At 49.0% G+C, this 17,994-nt stretch overlaps 1 protein-coding gene across 3 annotated transcripts; it reads right to left on the reverse strand.

Moving 5' to 3' along the window:
* Positions 1-284: 284 nt before the first annotated feature.
* LOC144577100 (uncharacterized) lies at positions 285-10,522 on the reverse strand. 3 transcript variants are annotated; one of them, XR_013520392.1, is made up of 4 exons: positions 10,278-10,506; positions 8,311-8,553; positions 5,105-5,238; positions 285-473 (listed from the first exon to the last, which is right to left on the reverse strand). XR_013520392.1 is itself a non-coding variant. In XM_078332892.1 (3 exons), the coding sequence occupies exons 1-3, from the start codon at positions 10,516-10,518 to the stop codon at positions 5,204-5,206; spliced, it is 471 nt and encodes a 156-aa protein (XP_078189018.1). In that variant the 5' UTR covers positions 10,519-10,522; the 3' UTR covers positions 3,177-5,203. The 3 variants fall into 3 exon arrangements, 1 of the variants encoding a protein (XP_078189018.1); XR_013520391.1 differs by lacking the exon at positions 285-473 and having other exon boundaries at positions 3,177-5,238; XM_078332892.1 differs by lacking the exon at positions 285-473 and having other exon boundaries at positions 3,177-5,238; positions 8,311-8,505; positions 10,278-10,522.
* Between the last annotated feature and the right edge of the window lie 7,472 nt (positions 10,523-17,994).

Below are 17,994 nucleotides of genomic sequence, written 5' to 3' on the forward strand. Positions count from 1 at the left end.
CAGAAGCCTACACACTCCAAGACAAGGCCTGCCGATCTCAGCCAAGAACATCTGGGACAACTTCTTCTCTAACCTGTGCCCACCCCCAAGCTCCTCCCAGCTGCACTCCAGTACTCTCTCAGGGATTCCCTCCCCTCCCTGACTTTTCCCCCCTCTCCTTCCTCCATTTCCCGACCCATTGGGCAGCTTCCAGGGACTCCAAGGACAGCTGGGACTTGTCTATCCTCCTGCCCACCGAACTCCTTCAATCACCTGCCCACCCCCCACCCCCGTCGGGAGCTTCCCTCAGAGCCTCAAGCCAGCACCAGGGCCATGGTTCACTCAAGGGCTACTGACCCTTCCGGGAGGGCTTTCGGGAAGCAGAACTGAAGAAGGGAACCAGGTAGACCCAGATTCAAAGCCGACTCTGCTTCTTAGTAGCGATGTGACTTTGGACATTCGGCTTTCACTTCTTGGCACCTCAGTTTTCTCATCTGTGAAATGGGAATAGATGGTGTTTACCTCGTTGGCCTCTGTGAGGCTTGCGAGGACAAGTCAGGAAAGGTGTGACCACCCTTTTGCACAGCTCTCTTAGGGGTTGCCATGCCATTGAAGGAAGGGGACATGGGGACAGGAGCTGTAACGGAGGGGCCGGCCCCTCCAACCCCAGCCCTGAGCCCTTCTGGGGCGTCTTCCCGCTGTCTCAGGGCACTTGGCGCCACCTAGTGACAGGCAGGGGCATCAGAGGGCCTGGCAGGGCAGGGTGGGGCAAGTTGGGGGCCCTGGGGTAGGATGGAAACCAGGGATGGTGAGACTCCGCCAAAGAGCAGGTGTCTGAGGCTTCTCTGGGCCCTGCTTGGGATCAGTGAGCACCAAGAGATCACAGCCCCTCCTTCAATCACAGCCCCTGGAGGCCATCCTGTGAGCAGAACAGGATGGTGGGGGTGGGGAGTGCAGGGGTTGCTTCCAGAACACCTGCGCCAGCTTGGGAGTCCCCAGCCAGCCCACTAGCAGCAGCTCAGACACTGGCATCCCACCCAGAGAGGGAGGCCGAGCGGTGGGCAGGAAGGAGTGGGGGCGGCACCTGCAGCCCCCCAGGGACCCAGCCTCCTGCCTGTTAGACCAGCCCCTCCTCGGGTCGGGTCGGGCTCAGGAAGCCCGTGTGCTGAGGTCAAATGACCCTGCTCACTCATCCACGAAGTCCCTTCCTTCTACACACATCTGTGAGTCCCCACTGTGCACAGGACACTGGGGACAAAGGGAACAAGGCAAACACCGCCTCTGTGGGGCTGCCATTGTGTGTGAGGGTGGGGGGCAGGAGGGGCGAGGTAAGGAGGGGGCAGAATAGCAAATATTGAGAGCTTACAGTCTGTTTAAAGGGCACCAATGGTTTAGGTGTCAAGAGACACCAAGCAGGGGGCAGGTGAGGAGGGAAGGTTAGAGCAGGCGGCGAGGTCCCCCCACCCCACTGCTGCCGTAGCACAGCCTGGTGGTTAGAGCCTCCAGCTTTGAGCCCCCAAGCTGTCTGTCTCTAATCTAGCTTTGTGACTTTTGGTGAGCTGTTTAACTTCTCTGTGCCTATTTCACAATTCCTAAAATAAAGAATAAGAGCTACTGTCCGCTGGGCTTGGCCCCAGGGCTGAATGAGGCTCAGAACACAGGGAGGACCTCCATTTAGACTGGCCTCAGCTCCAGGACCTGCTGCTTTGTGGGGTAAAGGCCGGGGCTGCTTCTCAAAACCCCGCCTGGTAAATCACCAGGTCAGGAGGTCGAGACCATCTTGGTCAACATGGTGAAACCTGTCTCTATTAAAATACAAAAAATTAGCCAGGCGTGGTGGCGCGCGCCTCTAGTCCCAGCTACTCGGGAGGCTGAGGCAGGAAAATAGCTGAAACCCAGGAGGCAGAGATTGCAGTGAGCTGAGATCCTGCCACTGCACTCCAGCCTGGTGACAAAACAAGACTCTGTTTAAAAAAAAAAAAAGCCACCCCCCACACACACTCACAAGCACACGCACATTCTCACACACACACTAACACACACGCACACCTGTGTGCACACACACTCAGAGCCAAGGAACACGGCGTGCTGGGGCCCTCTGCATATCCAGGAAGCGATGCCCAGGCAGTCCTGGAAATCCTGGCTGAGTCTGAACAGGTGTGTTGTCCTCCCTGGGGTGCCATCAGTGCATCGTCACACATGGTGGGCATGAAGACCTGAGCCTGTGAACATGACTGTGTGTGTGGCTGCAAGGCTGGGGGCTGTCCCTGTGACTGCGTGCAGTCTCGTAGGTCTCAGGAGCAGGGCTGTGCTCTGTGCCTGCGTGTGGGGGTACAGGGCCTGGACCGGACTGTAGTGACCACCGATTGCCTGGGGACGTGGTTGCAGAGGAAACACCACTGAGCCACTCCTCCTGGCCTGTCCCCAGCCTGTCAGAGCTGAGAGTGAGAGGAATTCCCAGCCAACACACAGGGCAGGCTCAGGGCCCAGCCCAGTGTCCTCTCTGGGATCTTCCCGCACTTCTAGAGCTCATCCCTGGGGTCTGGGGGTCTGCTCTGACCTGGGCTGGGGAGCAGAGTCCAAGGAGGCTACAACCAATCTTCGGGTATCAAATCACTAACAGGCTGAGACGGACTCTTCATGCAAGGTGTCAGTGCCATGGTTCTGGGCCTGCCCTGCATGGGAATCCCAGGAGGCTGCAAGACCTGAGACAGCCTTGAGTTCTAATTTTTCCTACTGCTTCTTCATGGCTGTGTGGCCTTGGACAAGTCACGCAGCTTCTCTGAGCCTCATTATCTCCCCTGTAACACAGCTATAAAGATATTCACTCCTGCAAGATCTCTGGTGGGAACTGACATTGCAAGTATATATGAACGGCTGGGTGCAGTGGCTCATGCCTGGAATCCCAGCACTCTGGGAGGCTGAGGTGGGAGGATCACCTGAGGTCAGGAGTTTGGGACCAGCCTGGCCAACATGGTGAACTCCATCTCTATTAAAAATACAAATATCAGCCGGATGTGGTGGCGCATACCTGTAGTCCCAGCTATGCAGGAGGCCGAGGTAGGAGAATCCCTTGAATCCAGGAGACAGAGGTTGCAGTGAGCTGAGATCACACCACTGCACTCTAGCCTGGGCGACAGAGCGAAACTCCATCTTAACAACAACAACAAAAAAGAATGTATGAGGCCTGGCCACTGGCACAGGGCAGGTTCTCATTCCCATGCCTCTACGGTGCTAATGGCTGCATTCATGGAGCTAGCGCCCCTGGCGGTGGCTGTGTGGAGCCCTGTGCACATCGATGTGGATTCAGAGTCCACATTGTCTTGGTCTGCAAGTCCTCCCCACAGTCTTCTGCAGTGGCTGCTTTATTGCTCTCTCCATTCCTCAGATGAGGAAACTGAGGCTTAGTGAAGGGATGTGACTTGCCTGAGTCATGCATCGAGCAGGTAGGAGAGCAGACTCCTACTCAGGCAGGTGCCTCTGCCGGCCTGGCCCTGCCCTTGGGACATTTCTGCTCCCAGTAGACCCCCCTCATCACGCCCCAGCTCAGCCCCCAGGGCTGGAGTTTGTTGAGTGTCACCAAGCTTCCAACAAAGGGGTGGATAGACGGGACTCCTTCCTAAATCCCTTCCATCCCCCTTCCCTGTCTGGTCAGGCTGGGAGGCTGGATTGCAAGGAAGCTGCCTTGCCCTCTTGGGGAATTCCTGAGCAAATGAGCTGAAGGAGCCCCTTAGTCTACTCCTCATCCAACATTCTTATTTCATAGGTGGGGAAACTGAGGCCTGGAGCCCCAGGTCATTCAGAGTCCACATCAGGCCTAGCCAACAGTGATTCCCTACAGTGAGAGCTTAGGGGATGTGGGCAGGGAGGTAGGATCCAAGCTCCAGGGATGGATCCCTGGCTCTCGGGATTAGCATCCATCCTCCGTGCCCTCCCGTCGATCAAACAAGCCCTCTCTAAGCACTTCCAGGTTGGCCACAGCAGGAGACAAAGATGCCCGGGAGAAACAGGACCTGTGGCCTGCCTCCCAGGAGTGCACAGCTTGGTGAACAAAGCCAACAAACAGAAATCAGTGAGGCAAGCCCATGGCCAGGGAAGCAGAGGAGCACTTGCCCTCACCACAGGTCAGGGGAGGCTTCCTGGATGTTAGAGACAGAATGCTTGTTCCCAGGTACCGCAAGGAAAAATTAGCATTCAGACAAAAAGTTTTCTCAGCAAGGCAATTTTACTTTCTGCAGAAAGGGTGCTCCTGTTAGCCATCTTGCCATGAGAGTACAATGAACAAAGAAAAGGTAAGCGTATTTATTCCTTATGCATTGGGTCCTTACTGTTGTGTGTGATCTCCATTGGTTGGAGCCAGACCTCACAATCTAAACTAAACCTGATTGGCTAACAACTTAAAACCTTTCTAAACAGGTAAAGGCAATGGACAACAAAGGAAAAAGGAAGTCCAAATAAGGAAGGAGCATAGGCTGTAAGCTGAGACATGCCTGTGAGCACGTCCACCACAAACAATTTGGTTAAAGTACAAGGACACAGAATGTACTACGTGCTGTGAGCATGTTTAACAGCTACATAGGATAAGGCTTAACAAATATTTAGTAGCAAAAACGAAGAAGGCTCTGAAGAAAGTTAGTCTTTAAAACAAACCATTATTTTTAACATTTATTATTATTATTCTTTAGCAAGAAGGGAAACTTTGAAGAGGAAATTTTTACTTTCTACACTGGAGGAAGAGGTGAGGCTTTCCTGTCTCCCAGCTTGTGTCAGCTGTCTTAAGGGATGAATCACACATTTGTCAGAAGAATGGACGGGTACTCCAGGCACAGGAATAGTATGGCTAAAGGCAGAGAACGTGGGAAGACCGTGGCATGCTGGAAACTCTGAATAAGTTCTGGGGAGATTGGTCCAGTATCTATGGCTGCATAAAACACCACTCCGAAAACTTCGTGACCCAAAACAACCATTTTATTCTGCCCATGAGTTGTCTGGGTCAGGAATTTGAACAGGGCATGGTAGGAACAGCTTATCTCTGCTGCCTTGTTCTAGGTCCTTGTCTGGGAAGACAGGCTGGGGGTAACTTGATAACCAGGGAATGGAATAATCCAAAGGTACATTCACTCACACAGCTGACTGTTGACTGGGATCTCAGCCAGGCTTTTGACTAGAACCCCATACACAACCTCTCTGCATGGCCTCTCCACGTGGGTTGGCTTGCGCTTCCTCACAGCATGGCAGCTGGGGTTCCAAAGGCAAGTCCTAGGAGAACAAGACAGAAGGGCATGAAATGTTGGTGATCTAGTCTTGGAAGTCATGTAGCATCCCTGCAGTTATGTTCCATTGGTTGAGGAATTCACAAAGGTCTGCCCAGATTCCAGGGGAGAGGACCTAGAACCCTCCACTGGAACGGAGGACCGTTGAGAGCACACTGTATGAAGAACCTGTGGATGAGAGACGCTGCTGCCACATCTTCCGGAAACACAATTGGCTACAAGGGCCATGCACGCTCTTGACTTCTGGGCTAATGGGGCTGACATCTCCAGTACATGAGGGAAGAAAAAGAGCCAGAGATAGAGAAAAGAAGAGCAGAACACCCTGCAGAAGCACAGCCACCAGTCTAAGGGGCAGAAGCTGGTGTCCAGGAGTAGGACTTCCCAGGTGGTCCCCAAAGAATGCCACCCAACACCATCCCACAGGGGCTGGGGTTCCAGGGCCCCCCACAGTCTTGGAAGCCTCTGAGGCCTGGGAGGGGTGTCTTTCTGGAGTCCCTTTGTCCTGGGCTGAGAGACCCTGGCTCTGTCTGACTTCTCTGGACCTTCCCAGGCACAGGTGGGAGGAAGAGGCAGCAGGTGGGAGGAAGAGCCTCAGCCTGCCCCATCCTTGCTTCTGTACCCCTGCCTCTAAAGTTGGCCCAGCATGGCTTCCAAAAGGCACCAAACCTTACAGAGGGCCAGCTCTTGTCTCTGTAGTCTAAGACGGGAATGGACGCACAAGAAAAGACCTTTTCTTCCCTTTCCTAGGAAATGCTCTTTCCTAGACCGTGCCAGGCTGGGTCCTGTATCTCCCCTCCAGGGGTCCTACCACAGACCTCAGGGCCAGGACAGGGTGGCCTGCCAGCTGCAGAGCCCCTACCTTGTCTCTCAGACTCACAGGTCCAGGTGACAGTGTTTAGCAGTCAGCAGGGTCTTCCTCCCTCCACCACGCAGCTTCCATAAGCAAGGGAGAAACTGGGGCAGGGCCTAGGTCTTCCAGTTTGATGGACCCAGTAACTCATTTGCCTAGAAGCCTGTCACCCCATCTTCACTATGAGCCAGTGAGGGCTGGGACTGCCTGCTTCTTCTCTGTGACCCAGCACAGAGTCTGGCACGTAGTAGGTGCTTATTTAGCATAGGTTGAAAGAACAAACAAATTAATCTTTTAAATTTCTATATTCCCCTTACGTAGCACTTGGCACGTAATAGGTTATCAATAGGTATTTGTTGAATGAATGAATGAATGAACGAAGTTAGTTTTCTTCTTCTCCGGATCCCTGATGCCCAGGATAGGTATTCAGGACTTGTTGAATTGAAACGACAAAGCGAAACCCCTGTGATGCAGGCCTGTCTGGTCCAAAGGGGACTTCAGAGACGGGCTGTCACTTACACTGTCCATGGAACCCCAGCCTCAGCATCCGGGGTGCTGTGGCCACTCTCTTCCCACCGCCACCCTCTACCAAGTCCCAGAGTGGGTGGAGCCTCCTCGCCCTGGCACAGGAAGAGGCGGGTGAGAGGCAGGAGGTAGAAAAGGGAGGGCAGACAGACGGACAGAAAGACAACACTGCGACAGGCCTTCCCTGCAGAGGTGGCACGAGGGCTCCAGTCGGCATCTCTGTAGGCCCCTCCCCTGGGTCCTTATGGGCGTCCCAGTGGAAAGGGCTCCCCTGAAGCCCCCTGCCCGAAGGCCTCCTGGTTCCCGACCCTCAGTGCACTCAGTAGACTGGGGAGGGGGGAGGCAAGCAGAGGGGAAGACAGAATTCTTCCTGGCAGTTTAAAGAGTTTTGGCATTTTCACGAGGGCACATGTAATATTTAAATTACTTCCCCCTGGCACGCCCGCATGCCTGCCTTGGCTTCCCAGGTGAATTTGTAGGCGCTGAAATGGTCTAATTTCCCACACAAGCCATGTCAAATATAATTTGGGTGCAAAGTTGGTAATTATACGTAACATCAGTCTGATGTTAAAAACACTGAAAAATTTAGCAAGAAGAGACGACTGGAGAGACAGAAGTCTGAGGCCCAGCCAGGAAAAGGCAGGCCTGGGCCCCGCCGAAGCCAAAGTCTTTAATTAATAATAGCATGTTTTCAGGGACTCAAAGGACGCAGGTCCCCAACTGTCTGAAACTCCTTTGTCTACCAATTACCAGCATTTGGGGAGGAGAGAGCCAGGGAGGAAGTGGGCGGGGGGCACCCAGATCTTGGCGGAGAACTGCTGGGGTTTGGGCTGGGGCTGCAGCCCACCTGTGGGCCAGCATCCTGTGGCCCAGCAATCCTGCCCTGATCCTCTGTCGCCAGAAACCAACCCTGATGAGCCCGGGGTCAGGGAGGAGGGCCTCATCCCCTTGAATCTAGGTTGATTGTGAGGTGGGGGTGAGAGAGGTTAGACCAGAGGCCAAGCCGTCCGGAGGCTCAGAGGGTCTGAAAACCATGTCCCAGACTCTCTTGATTTAGGTGATGCCTTTTTTGTCTCTTCAAAAAACTCAATCAATCTTTTGTGAAGACAGGAACCACATATTTCTTTTCTTTCTTTTTTTTTTTTTTTAAGATGCAGTCTCACTCTGTCACCCAGGCTGGCGTGCAGTGGCGAGATCTTGGTGCACTGCCTCCTCAATCTCCTAGGTTCAAGTAATTCTCCTGCCTCAAGCCCCAAGTAGCTGGGACTATAGGTGCACAGCACCATGCCCAGGTAATTTTTTGTATTTTGGTAAAGACGGGGTTTCACTGTGTTGCCCCGGCTGGTCGTGAACTCCTGAGCTCAGGCAATCCGTTGCCTTAGCCTCCCAAAGTGCTGGGATTCCAGGTGTGAGCCACTGCGCCCGGCTGGGAACCACATATTTCTTGTGAAGACAAGGACACGCCCTCGTGTCCCTGGCACCTGGCACATAGTAGGTGCTCAACAAACATTTGTTAAATGAATGCACCATGCAAAACAAGGTCTGACCTGTCCTCCCCCGCCCTGTGTGGATAGAGTGAGACCCTCCCCGCTCCACCGCTGCCCTGAGGAACAGCACAGTAGAGGTCAGAAAGGTTAAGAGGCAGGGACAGAGCCTGGAGTAGAACCATGATTCCACACTTACCAGTTACCAAACTCTGCCTCAGTTTGTAAAACGGGCACAGGAACAGATCTAGCTCCCAGGATCGCTGTGAATTCTGAGTGGGAGACTTCACGTGAAGCACTCTGAACAGTGCCTGGCAGGGAGTTCGTGTTTTGCTTGTGAAGGTGGGTAAGTTGCAGCTTTGCGGAACAGCTCCCCAGATGGCATTTCCAGAGGCTGTGGGAGGAGGGAGGAGAGAACGGGCAGCCGGCAGGGCAGAGGAACCTGGAGTGAAGAACAGATGTCCAGCTCACTTTAGTAAAGCGGCTGCTGATGGGGGTGTGAGATGAAACTTCTTCCTTGAATCCCCAAGAAATCGTCGACAAAGTCCAGGCACGGTGGCTCACACCTGTAATCCCAGCACTTTGGCAAAGGCAGGTGGATCGCTTGAGCCCAGGAGTTTGAAACCAGCCTGGGCAACATGGCAAAATCCTGTCTCTACAAAAAATACGAAAATTAGCTGGGCATGGTGGTGCAAACCCGTAGTCCCGGCTACTCTGGAGACTGAGGTGGGAGGATTGCTGGAGCCTGGGATGAGGAGGTTACAGTGAGCTGTCATTGTGTCACTGCACTCCAGCCTGGGTGACAGAGTGAGACCACCCTCTCAAAAAGAAAGAGAAGAAAGAGAGAAAGGGTGGGAGGGAGGGAGGGAGGAAGGAAGGAAGGAAGGAAGGAAGGAAGGAAGGAAGGAAGGAAAGAAGGAAGGAAAGAAGGAAAAAGAAAAAAATTAAATAAAAGAAAGACAAAGAAACAGAGAAAGGAAAGAAAGAAAAGAAGGAAAGAAAGGAAGGAAGGAAGAAAGGGGAAGAGAAGGAAGGAAAGAAAAAGAAAGAAAAGAAAGAGAGAGAGAGGAAAGGAGGTAGGGAGGGAGGGAGGAAGGAAATTGTTAACAAAATCTCCTCTCCTGTGCACACACTCTCCTGTGCACACACTCTCCTGTGCACACACTCTCCTGTGCACACATATGGAATCTTGTCTGTTTGGGATGTGTGGCTTCCAGGTGGGCAAGAGCAGACACAGATGAGAGCGGCGAGGTGGGGAGCATCATTATTTGTGTTTTGTTGATGTGAAAGTGAGCCTCACAGAGGTTTGGTGGTGTGCCCACACCTCACACTTTGGCACAGTGGATTTACCATCAGATGCCAGGCTCTTAACCCTCTGTGTTCCACTGGCAGATTCTGCCAAACAGTAACAAAAACAGTAGCTGGCGTGAAGCACTTACTGAGAGCCAGCTGCCTCACTAAGCCCTTCATGTGGTTTAACCCATTTCATCTTCTCAACAGCCCTCTGGCAAGGGGTGGTTCTATTCCCTATCCCGATTTTATAGATGAGGAAGCTGGGGCACAGAGGGTTAAGTCACTTTCCCTGGATCACAGGACATAGGAAGTGGAACAAAACCCAGGCTGGCTCCCCGGTTCCCTTAATCACTTCCATCCAGCCCTGTGCTTACCCTGCACCCTTGCCTCAGCTAAACCTCCACACTGGGGTTCTCAGCCCTGCACGCTGGAGGTATCTGAGGACCTTTGGAACCACTGATGCCCCCCTGTGAAGTGCTGTAAGCACTGCCTGGGCACTGAGTTGTTTTTTGTTTTTGTTTTTAAGACAAAGTGTCACTCTGCCGCCCAACAGCCTGGAGTGCAGTGGCGCGATCTTGGTTCACTGCAACCTCCACCTCCTGGGTTTAAGTGTTTCTCCCGCCTCAGCCTCCTGAGTAGCTGGGACTGCAGGTGCGTGCCACCACACCCAGATAAATTTTTTTGTATTTTTAGTGGAGATGGGGTTTTGCCATATTGGTCAGGCTGGTCTCGAACTCCTGACCTTGTGATCCGCCCATCTTGGTCTCCCAGAGTGCTAGGATTACAGACGTGAGCCACTGCACCTGGCCAGCACTGAGATTTTTTTTAGCTCCCAGGTGATTCTAGGGCTGGAGTTTAGAACATGAAACTTACTCTGCTTCAGCTCAATTCTCCAACCCTGTGGCCGACTGCAACATGCGTACCAGTCACCCCGGAATCTTGTGAATTTCAGGCTTTGATGCAGTAGGTCTGGGCGGGTCGGGAGCCTGGGATTCTGCATTTCTGACAAGTTTCTAGGTGATGCTGCTACTGCCATGGTCCAAGGACCACACTTGGAGAAGCGAGGCTCCACATCAAGGGCTCCTGAGTTTCCGTGCACAGCAGAAGCTCCCATGGAATTTGAGACACCACAGGTGCCCGGGGTTCTAACCCGGAGATTCTGATGTCATCAGAATAGAAGGCTGGTGCTTTTCAGGCCCAGCTGAACATTGAATCAGTTGGGGGCTTTGAAAAAGTACCAGTGCTCCGGCCACATCACAGACCCATGAGAATCTCTGGGCTGGCACTGGGGCACCTGTATTTTTTCATGTACTCCGGCTGATTCCAATGGGCAGCTAGGGTTGAGAACTACAGCTTTGAGGTGTGTCTCATGTAGTTCTTCTTGTAACTAGATCCCTTAAAACCCAGGCCTTGGTATCCTTCTTCAGTGGGTTCAGATTGTTGGGCCTGGGGTGGAACCCAGGAGCTAACATTCCTTTTTTTTCTGAGATGGAGTCTCTATTGCCCAGGCTGGAGTGCAGTGGCGAGATCTTGGCTCACTGCAACCTCCACCTCCTGGGTTTAAGCGTTTCTCCTGCCTCAGCCTCCCGCGTAGCTGAGACTTCAGGTGCCCACCACCACATCCAGCTAATTTTTGTATTTTTAGCAGAGACAGGGTTTCACCATGTCAAGCAGGCTGGTCTCGAACTCCTGACCTCAAGTGATCCGCCCACCTCAGTCACCACACCTGGCCTGCCAGCATTCTTTTTTTTTTTTGACCTGAATACATAGATTTATTTATTTTTGTTGTTGTTGTTTTAATCTCATTTTTTTTTTCCTTTTTATTTCATTTTAAGTTTTGGGGTACATGTGCAGGACATGCAAGATAGCTGCATAGGTACACACATGGCAGTGTGATTTGCTGTCTTCCTCCCCTTCACCCACATCTGGCATTTCTCCCCCTGCTATCCCTCCCCAGCATTCTTAACACACTTCCCAGGGGATGATGAGGCCACAGACCTCAGGTCATAGGTCAGGAAGAGCTCCTCTGTCTCCTCATCCTCAGCCCCTCTGAACCTGTACCATCCACCCAGCACACACACCCCCGCAGCCAGTGGGAATATTCACTGGGCTTGCAGAATACCCACAGGGGAGGAGAGGGACGTGGAGGAAAAACCGACAAGGGGCTGGCCCAGACCACAGCTTCCTGTCACCATCGGTGGCTGAGCAGGGCTCAGAGGTCATCTTTGCCCTGGGACAGGCAGGGAGGCAGAACCGTGCTTCCAAGGAAGGCAGCAAGTGGAAACTAGATGAGAGAGCTCCTGTCTAGCCAGTTCCTCCCACTGGCCACCCACCCAGGCAAGTCAGGACAACACCTCCCTTCCATGCCTCCATGTCCTTCTTTCGAGAATAAAGAGAATAATCTCGCCCAACCTCACCTTGTATGCATGATTGTGTTTTTTTATTATTATTTTTAGATTAAAGTAATAACTGCTCAAGGCAAATAATTCAAACAGATCACAGGCATGTGAAGTGAAAGGTCTTTCGGAGATCCACTGATGATAGTTCCCTGTGTGTGGTTCCAGACATTTTTTTTTGCATGTGCAAACATGCATCTGTATATACTTTGTAAAAAATAGGTTAGTATATATCATTGCAATTATTCTGTTTACATTTGGTACCATGTTGTGGGTCTCCTTCTGCAGAGAATGATCCATCTCATTCTATTTGAAGTCCGCGAAATATTCCACAGTGCGGAGAGACCCTATTTTATTCAGCTGTTCTCCTACTGATAGACATTCAGGTGGTTTTTTATTTTTTTCCTGCAACAGACAATGATTCAATGAACACTTTTATTCTGAATACTTCGGCAAGTATATCCAGAGGTAAATTCTTGGAAGTGGCTTTAAGACTCACTCCCCGCATGGTTTTATGAGAGATTGACAGGCTGGAATCTGCAATATCTATGGATCTTCAATGAGAACGGACAAGCTGATGATAATCAGGGCTGCCACAGATTTTGCGCCACAGTGAGAGAAGGATTTCAGGTAGAAACTGATCAACACCACCTGCCTCATTGTCATGATCACCACCAGCACTAACCCCAGCATCAACCATAACCTCCAACTTGCACCACCGTTCCCTCCAACCTCACCACCGGGCCAGTGCCATCCCTATAACCAACATCACCGTTTCCAGAGTAGTCGGTGTTCTCAGTTGCAAACAACAGAAGCCACTCTGGTTTAAGTGGAAAGGTATTACAAAAGAGTATTAGGCATATACCTCAATGGTATATGATATATACCTAATATACCAATATATATACCTAATATACCATTGTGGTAATACGGTATGTTAGGTATATGGCATATACCATGGTAATGGTATATGCCCGGAAAAAAATATAGGAGAAATTCTGTAAGAGCTTGGTTTAGACCAAGATTTCTTAGAACACAAAAGCACAGATCATAAAAGAAAAAAATGGATAAACATAATGTCATCAAGATGGAAGAGTTCTGCTCTTTGAAGAAACAATGGCAAGAAAAGGAAAAGACAAGACACAGATTGGGAGAAAACACCAAATACGCATGTAATAAAAGGCTGGTAACCTATAGGTAAAGAACTCTCAAAACTCAAAAATAAGAAAAGAAACACAATAAAAATATGGGCTAACAATATAAATAGTTACTTCACCAAAGAAGATGTATGATGGAAAATAAGCACATGAAAAGATACTCAGCATCATTAATTAGGAAAATGAAAATAAAGCTACAGGCCGGGCGCGGTGGCTCACGCCTGTAATCCCAGCACTTTGGGAGGCTGAGGCGGGTGGATCACGAGGTCAAAAGATCAAGACCATCCTGGTCAACATGGTGAAACCCCATCTCTACTAAAAATACAAAAATTAGCTGGGTATGGTGGCGCATGCCTGTAATCCCAGCTACTCAGGAGGCTGAGGTGGGAGAATTGCCTGAACCCAGGAGGCGGAGGTTGCAGTGAGCCGAGATCGCGCCATTGCACTCCAGCCTGGGTAACAAGAGCGAAACTCTGTCTCAAAAAAAAAAAAAAAGAAAATAAAGCTACAATGAGATACCACTGCACACACCTATTGGAATGGTTCAAATGAAAACTGCAGGGTTGGCCGGGCATGGTGGCTTATGCCTATAATCCCAGCACTTTGGGAGGCCGAGGTGGGCAGATCACCTGAGGTCAGGAGTTCAAGACCAGCCTGACCAACATGGATAAACCCTGTCTCTACTAAAAATACAAAATTAGCTGGACGTGATGGCGGATGCCTGTAATCCCAGCTACTCGGGAGGCTGAGGCAGAAGAATCGCTTGAACTCAGGAGGTGGAGGTTGCGGTGAGCTGAGATCACACCATTGCACTCCAGCCTGGGAATAAGAGTGAAACTGTCTCAAAAAAGAAGAAAAAGAAAAAGAAAACTGCAGGGTTGGGTGCGGTGGCTCACACCTGTAATCCCAACACCTTGGGAGGCTGAGGCAGGCAGAGCATCTGAGGTCAGGAGTTCCAGACCAGCCTGGCCAACATGGTAAAACCCTGTCTCTACTAAAAATACAAAAATTAGTTGGTTGTAGTGGGGTGGCATCTGCCTATAATCCAAGCTACTTGGGAGGCTGAGGCAGGAGAATCACTTGAACCCAGGAGGTGGAGCTTGCAGTGGGCCAAAATTGCACCATTGCACTCCAGCCTGGGTGACACAGCGAGACTCCATAAAAAAAAAAAATGTAGATAATAACGAATACTGGCAAGGATGTGAAGAATGCGGTGCCAGCTGGAACTCTCATACATGGCTGGTGGGGGGGTGCCAAATGGTGCGGCCACTTGGGAAAACTGTTTGACAATTTCTCACAAAGTTACACATACATTTAAATGGAATCATATCATATGTGACCTTTTATGTCTGGCTTCTTTCACTTAGCACCGTGTTTTCAAGGTTCATCCAAGTTGTAGCATCTGTCAATACTTCATCCCTTTTTTATGGCTGAATAATATTCCATCATATGAATATACCACAATTTGTTTATCCATTCATCTACTGATGGGCATTTGGGTTGATTGCAGTCTTGGACTATATGAGTAATACCACTGCAAACATTCACCAACAAGTTTCTGTGTAGACATGTCTTCTTTTCTCTTGGGTATATGTCTAGTAACAAAATTGCTAAGTCATATGGTAATTCTATGTTTAACTTTTTTAGTTAAGCAGCCAGGTCCCATGCCTGCCACAGCACCATTTTACCTTCCTGTGAGCAATGGATGAGGGGTCCTATTTGTATCCATAGTCAATATTCATCTTCCTTTGAAAAAAATTATAAGCCTTGTGTCAGTTTGCTGAGAATGATGGTTTCCAGCTTCATCCATATCCCTGCAAGGGACATGAACTCATCCTTTTTTATGGCTGTATAATATTCCATGGTGTATATGTGCCACATTTTCTTTAACCAGTCTATCACTGTGGGCATTTGGATTGGTTCCAAGTCCTTGACAGGGGGATGGACACAGCAAGCCACCATGGTACGTGTATACCTATATAACAAACCTGCACATTCTGTACATGGACCCCAGAACTTAAAGTGTAATTTTAAAAATGTATAGTTCGCCTAGTGAATATGAAATGGTATCTCTATTGATTTTTGCTTTTGAGAGAGTCTCACTCTGTCACCCAGGCTGGAGTGTAGTGGCAAGATCTCAGCTCACCACAACCTCTGCCTCCTGGGCTCAAGTGATCCTCCTGCTTCAGCCTCCCGAGTAGCTAGGACTACAGGTGAGGGCCACTATGCCTGGCTAATTTTTGTCTCTTTTTTGGTAGAGACAGTGTTTCACCATGTTGCCCAGGCTGGTCTCACATTTCTAGGCTCAAGCAATTCACCCACTTTGGCCTCCTAAGATGCTAGGATTACAGGAGTGAGACCCCGCACCTGGCCCCACTATTGTTTTAATTTGCATTTCCTTAATGGCCGGTGATGTTGAATATCTTTTCATGTGCTTGTTGGCTGTTTGAATATCTTTTTTAAAGAAATGTCTATTCAATTCTTTGCCCATTTAAAAATTGCATTGTGTATCGTTTTGTTGTTGAGCTGTAAGAGTTCTTTAGATATTCTGGATATTAAATCCTTATCATATAAATGTTTCGCACATTCTATAGTTTGCTTTCACATTCTTCATAATGTCCTTCCATAAACAAAAGTTTTCAATTTGATAAAGTCTACTTTACCTATTTCTTCTTTTATTGCCTGTGCTATTGGTATCAAATCTAAGAACACATTGCCAAATCTGAGGTCATGAAATTTTACTTGTTATTGTAAGATTTTTTTTTTTTTAGACTGAGTCTTGCTTTGTCATCCAGGCTGGAGTGCAGTGGTGTGATCTTGGCTCACTGCAACCTCCACCTCCCAGCGATTCTTCTGCCTCAGCCTTCGGAATAGCTGGGATTACAGGCACCCACCACCATGTCTAGCTAATTTTTGTATTTTTGGTAGAGATCGGGGTTTTACCATGTTGGCCACGTTGGTCTCGAACTCCTGACCCCAGGTGATCCACTTGCTTTGGCCTCCCAAAGTGCTGGGATTACAGGTATGAGCCAACACACCTGGCCTATTATAAGATTTTCTTATAGTTTTAGTTCTAATATTTATGTCATTGGTCTATTTTCAGTTAATTTTTGTATGTAGATGAGGTAGGGAATCAAATTTATTCTCAACATTTGTTGAAAAGACTGTTCTTTCCCAGTTGAATGGTCTGGGTACCGTTGTGGAAAATTAATTAGCCTTACATGTTTGAGTGTACTTCTGGACTCTCAATTCTTTTTATTTTTTTATTTTTTAGAGTCAGGCCCTTATTCTGTAACTCAGGCTGGAGTGCAGTGGTGCAATCATGGCTCACTGCAGCCTTGAATTCCTGGGCTCAAGTGATCCTCCCACCTCAGCCTCATGAGTAGCTAGGACTACAGGCACACACCATCATGCCTGTCTAATTTTATTTTATTTTAATCTTTTGTAGAGACAGGGTCTTGCTACATTGCACAGGCTGGTCTCAAACTCCTGTCCTCAAGCGATCCTCCTGCCTCGGTCTCCCAAAGCACTGGGATTACAGGAATGAGCCACTACCCAGCTTGGACTCTCAATTCTGTTCCAATGGTTTACATGTCTCTCTTTATGCCAGTACCACACCGTTTTGATTGCTGTTGCTTTGTAGTAAGTTTTGAAATCTGAAAATGTAACCCTTTGTTATGGACTGAATCGTGTCTCCACCCCCAAAATTCTTACGTTGATGTTCTAGCCCCCAGTATACCTCAAAATGTGACTGTATTTGGAGATAAAATCTTTAGAGAGGTAATAGAGTCAAAATGATGACATTATGGTAGGACCTAATGCAATAGGAGTGGTGTCCTTCCAAGAAGAGGAAATTTGAATACAGGCACGCACAGATAGAAGGCCATGTGAAGACACAGAGAGAAAAGAGCCATTTGCAAGCCAAGGAGAAAGGCCTCAAAAGAAACCAAAACTGCCTGACACTTTGACCTTGGACTTCAACCTGCAAAACTGTGAGAAAATACATTCTGCTACTTAAGTTGCTTGGTCTGTGCTACTTTGTTAGAGCAACCCAAGCCAAATAGTATATTCCTCCAACTTTGTTTCTTGTTTTGGCTATTTGGGGCCTCTTGCAATTCCAGGTGAATTTAAGGGTCAGCTTTTTTATTTTTGCCTCCAAAAGACCATTGGAATTTTATTTTATTTTTATTTATTTATTTTTTTTGACCATTGGAATTTTAATACGGATTGCACTAGAATTTGTAGATTGCTTTGGGGAGAATAGCCATCTTAGCAATGTTAAGTTTTCCAATCTATGAACATGGGATATCTTTCCATTTAATCAGGTCTTTAGTGTTTCTCAGCAATGTTTTGTAGTTTGCAGTGTACAAGTTTTTCATTTCCTTGGTTAAATATTTTTTCTAGATATTTGGATGCTCTTGTAAATAGAATTATTTATTTCCTTTTCAGTTTGCTCAGTCCTGGTATATAGAAACACAACTGATATTTGTGTGTTGATTTTGTCTCCCACAACCTTGCTGGATTTATAGCAGATAACTTACAAGTGATAAATTGTAAATTTCAGGCCAGGTGTGGCCACTCATGCCTATAATCCCAGCACTTTGGGAGGCCGAAGCAAGTGGATCACTTGATGTCAGGAGCTCAAGACCAGCCTGGCCAACATGGTGAAACCCTGTCTCTACTAAAAGTATAAAAATCAGCTGGGCATAGTGGTACACACCTGTAATCCCAGCTACTCAGGAGGCTGAGGCAGGAGAATTATTTGAACCCAGGAGGCAGAGGTTGCAGTGAGTTGAGATCACACCACTGCACTTCAGCCTGGGTGACAGAGTGAGACTGTCTCAAAAAAAGAAAAAAATTGTAAATTTCAATAGCCAATTGATTCCCACGAGGATGCTTCAATTTTGCCGAACTCACGTAACTGGAACCAGCCTGTGGTGGCAAATGACAAACAGGTGCAGATCCAATGTGAATGTCAGTCGATATTTTACTTAACATTAAAGAGTAACAAAACCACTGGGCTGGGTGCGGTGGCTC

This window comes from Callithrix jacchus, chromosome 7, assembly GCF_049354715.1.
Source record: "Callithrix jacchus isolate 240 chromosome 7, calJac240_pri, whole genome shotgun sequence".
In the NCBI taxonomy this organism is placed as follows: domain Eukaryota; kingdom Metazoa; phylum Chordata; class Mammalia; order Primates; family Cebidae; genus Callithrix; species Callithrix jacchus.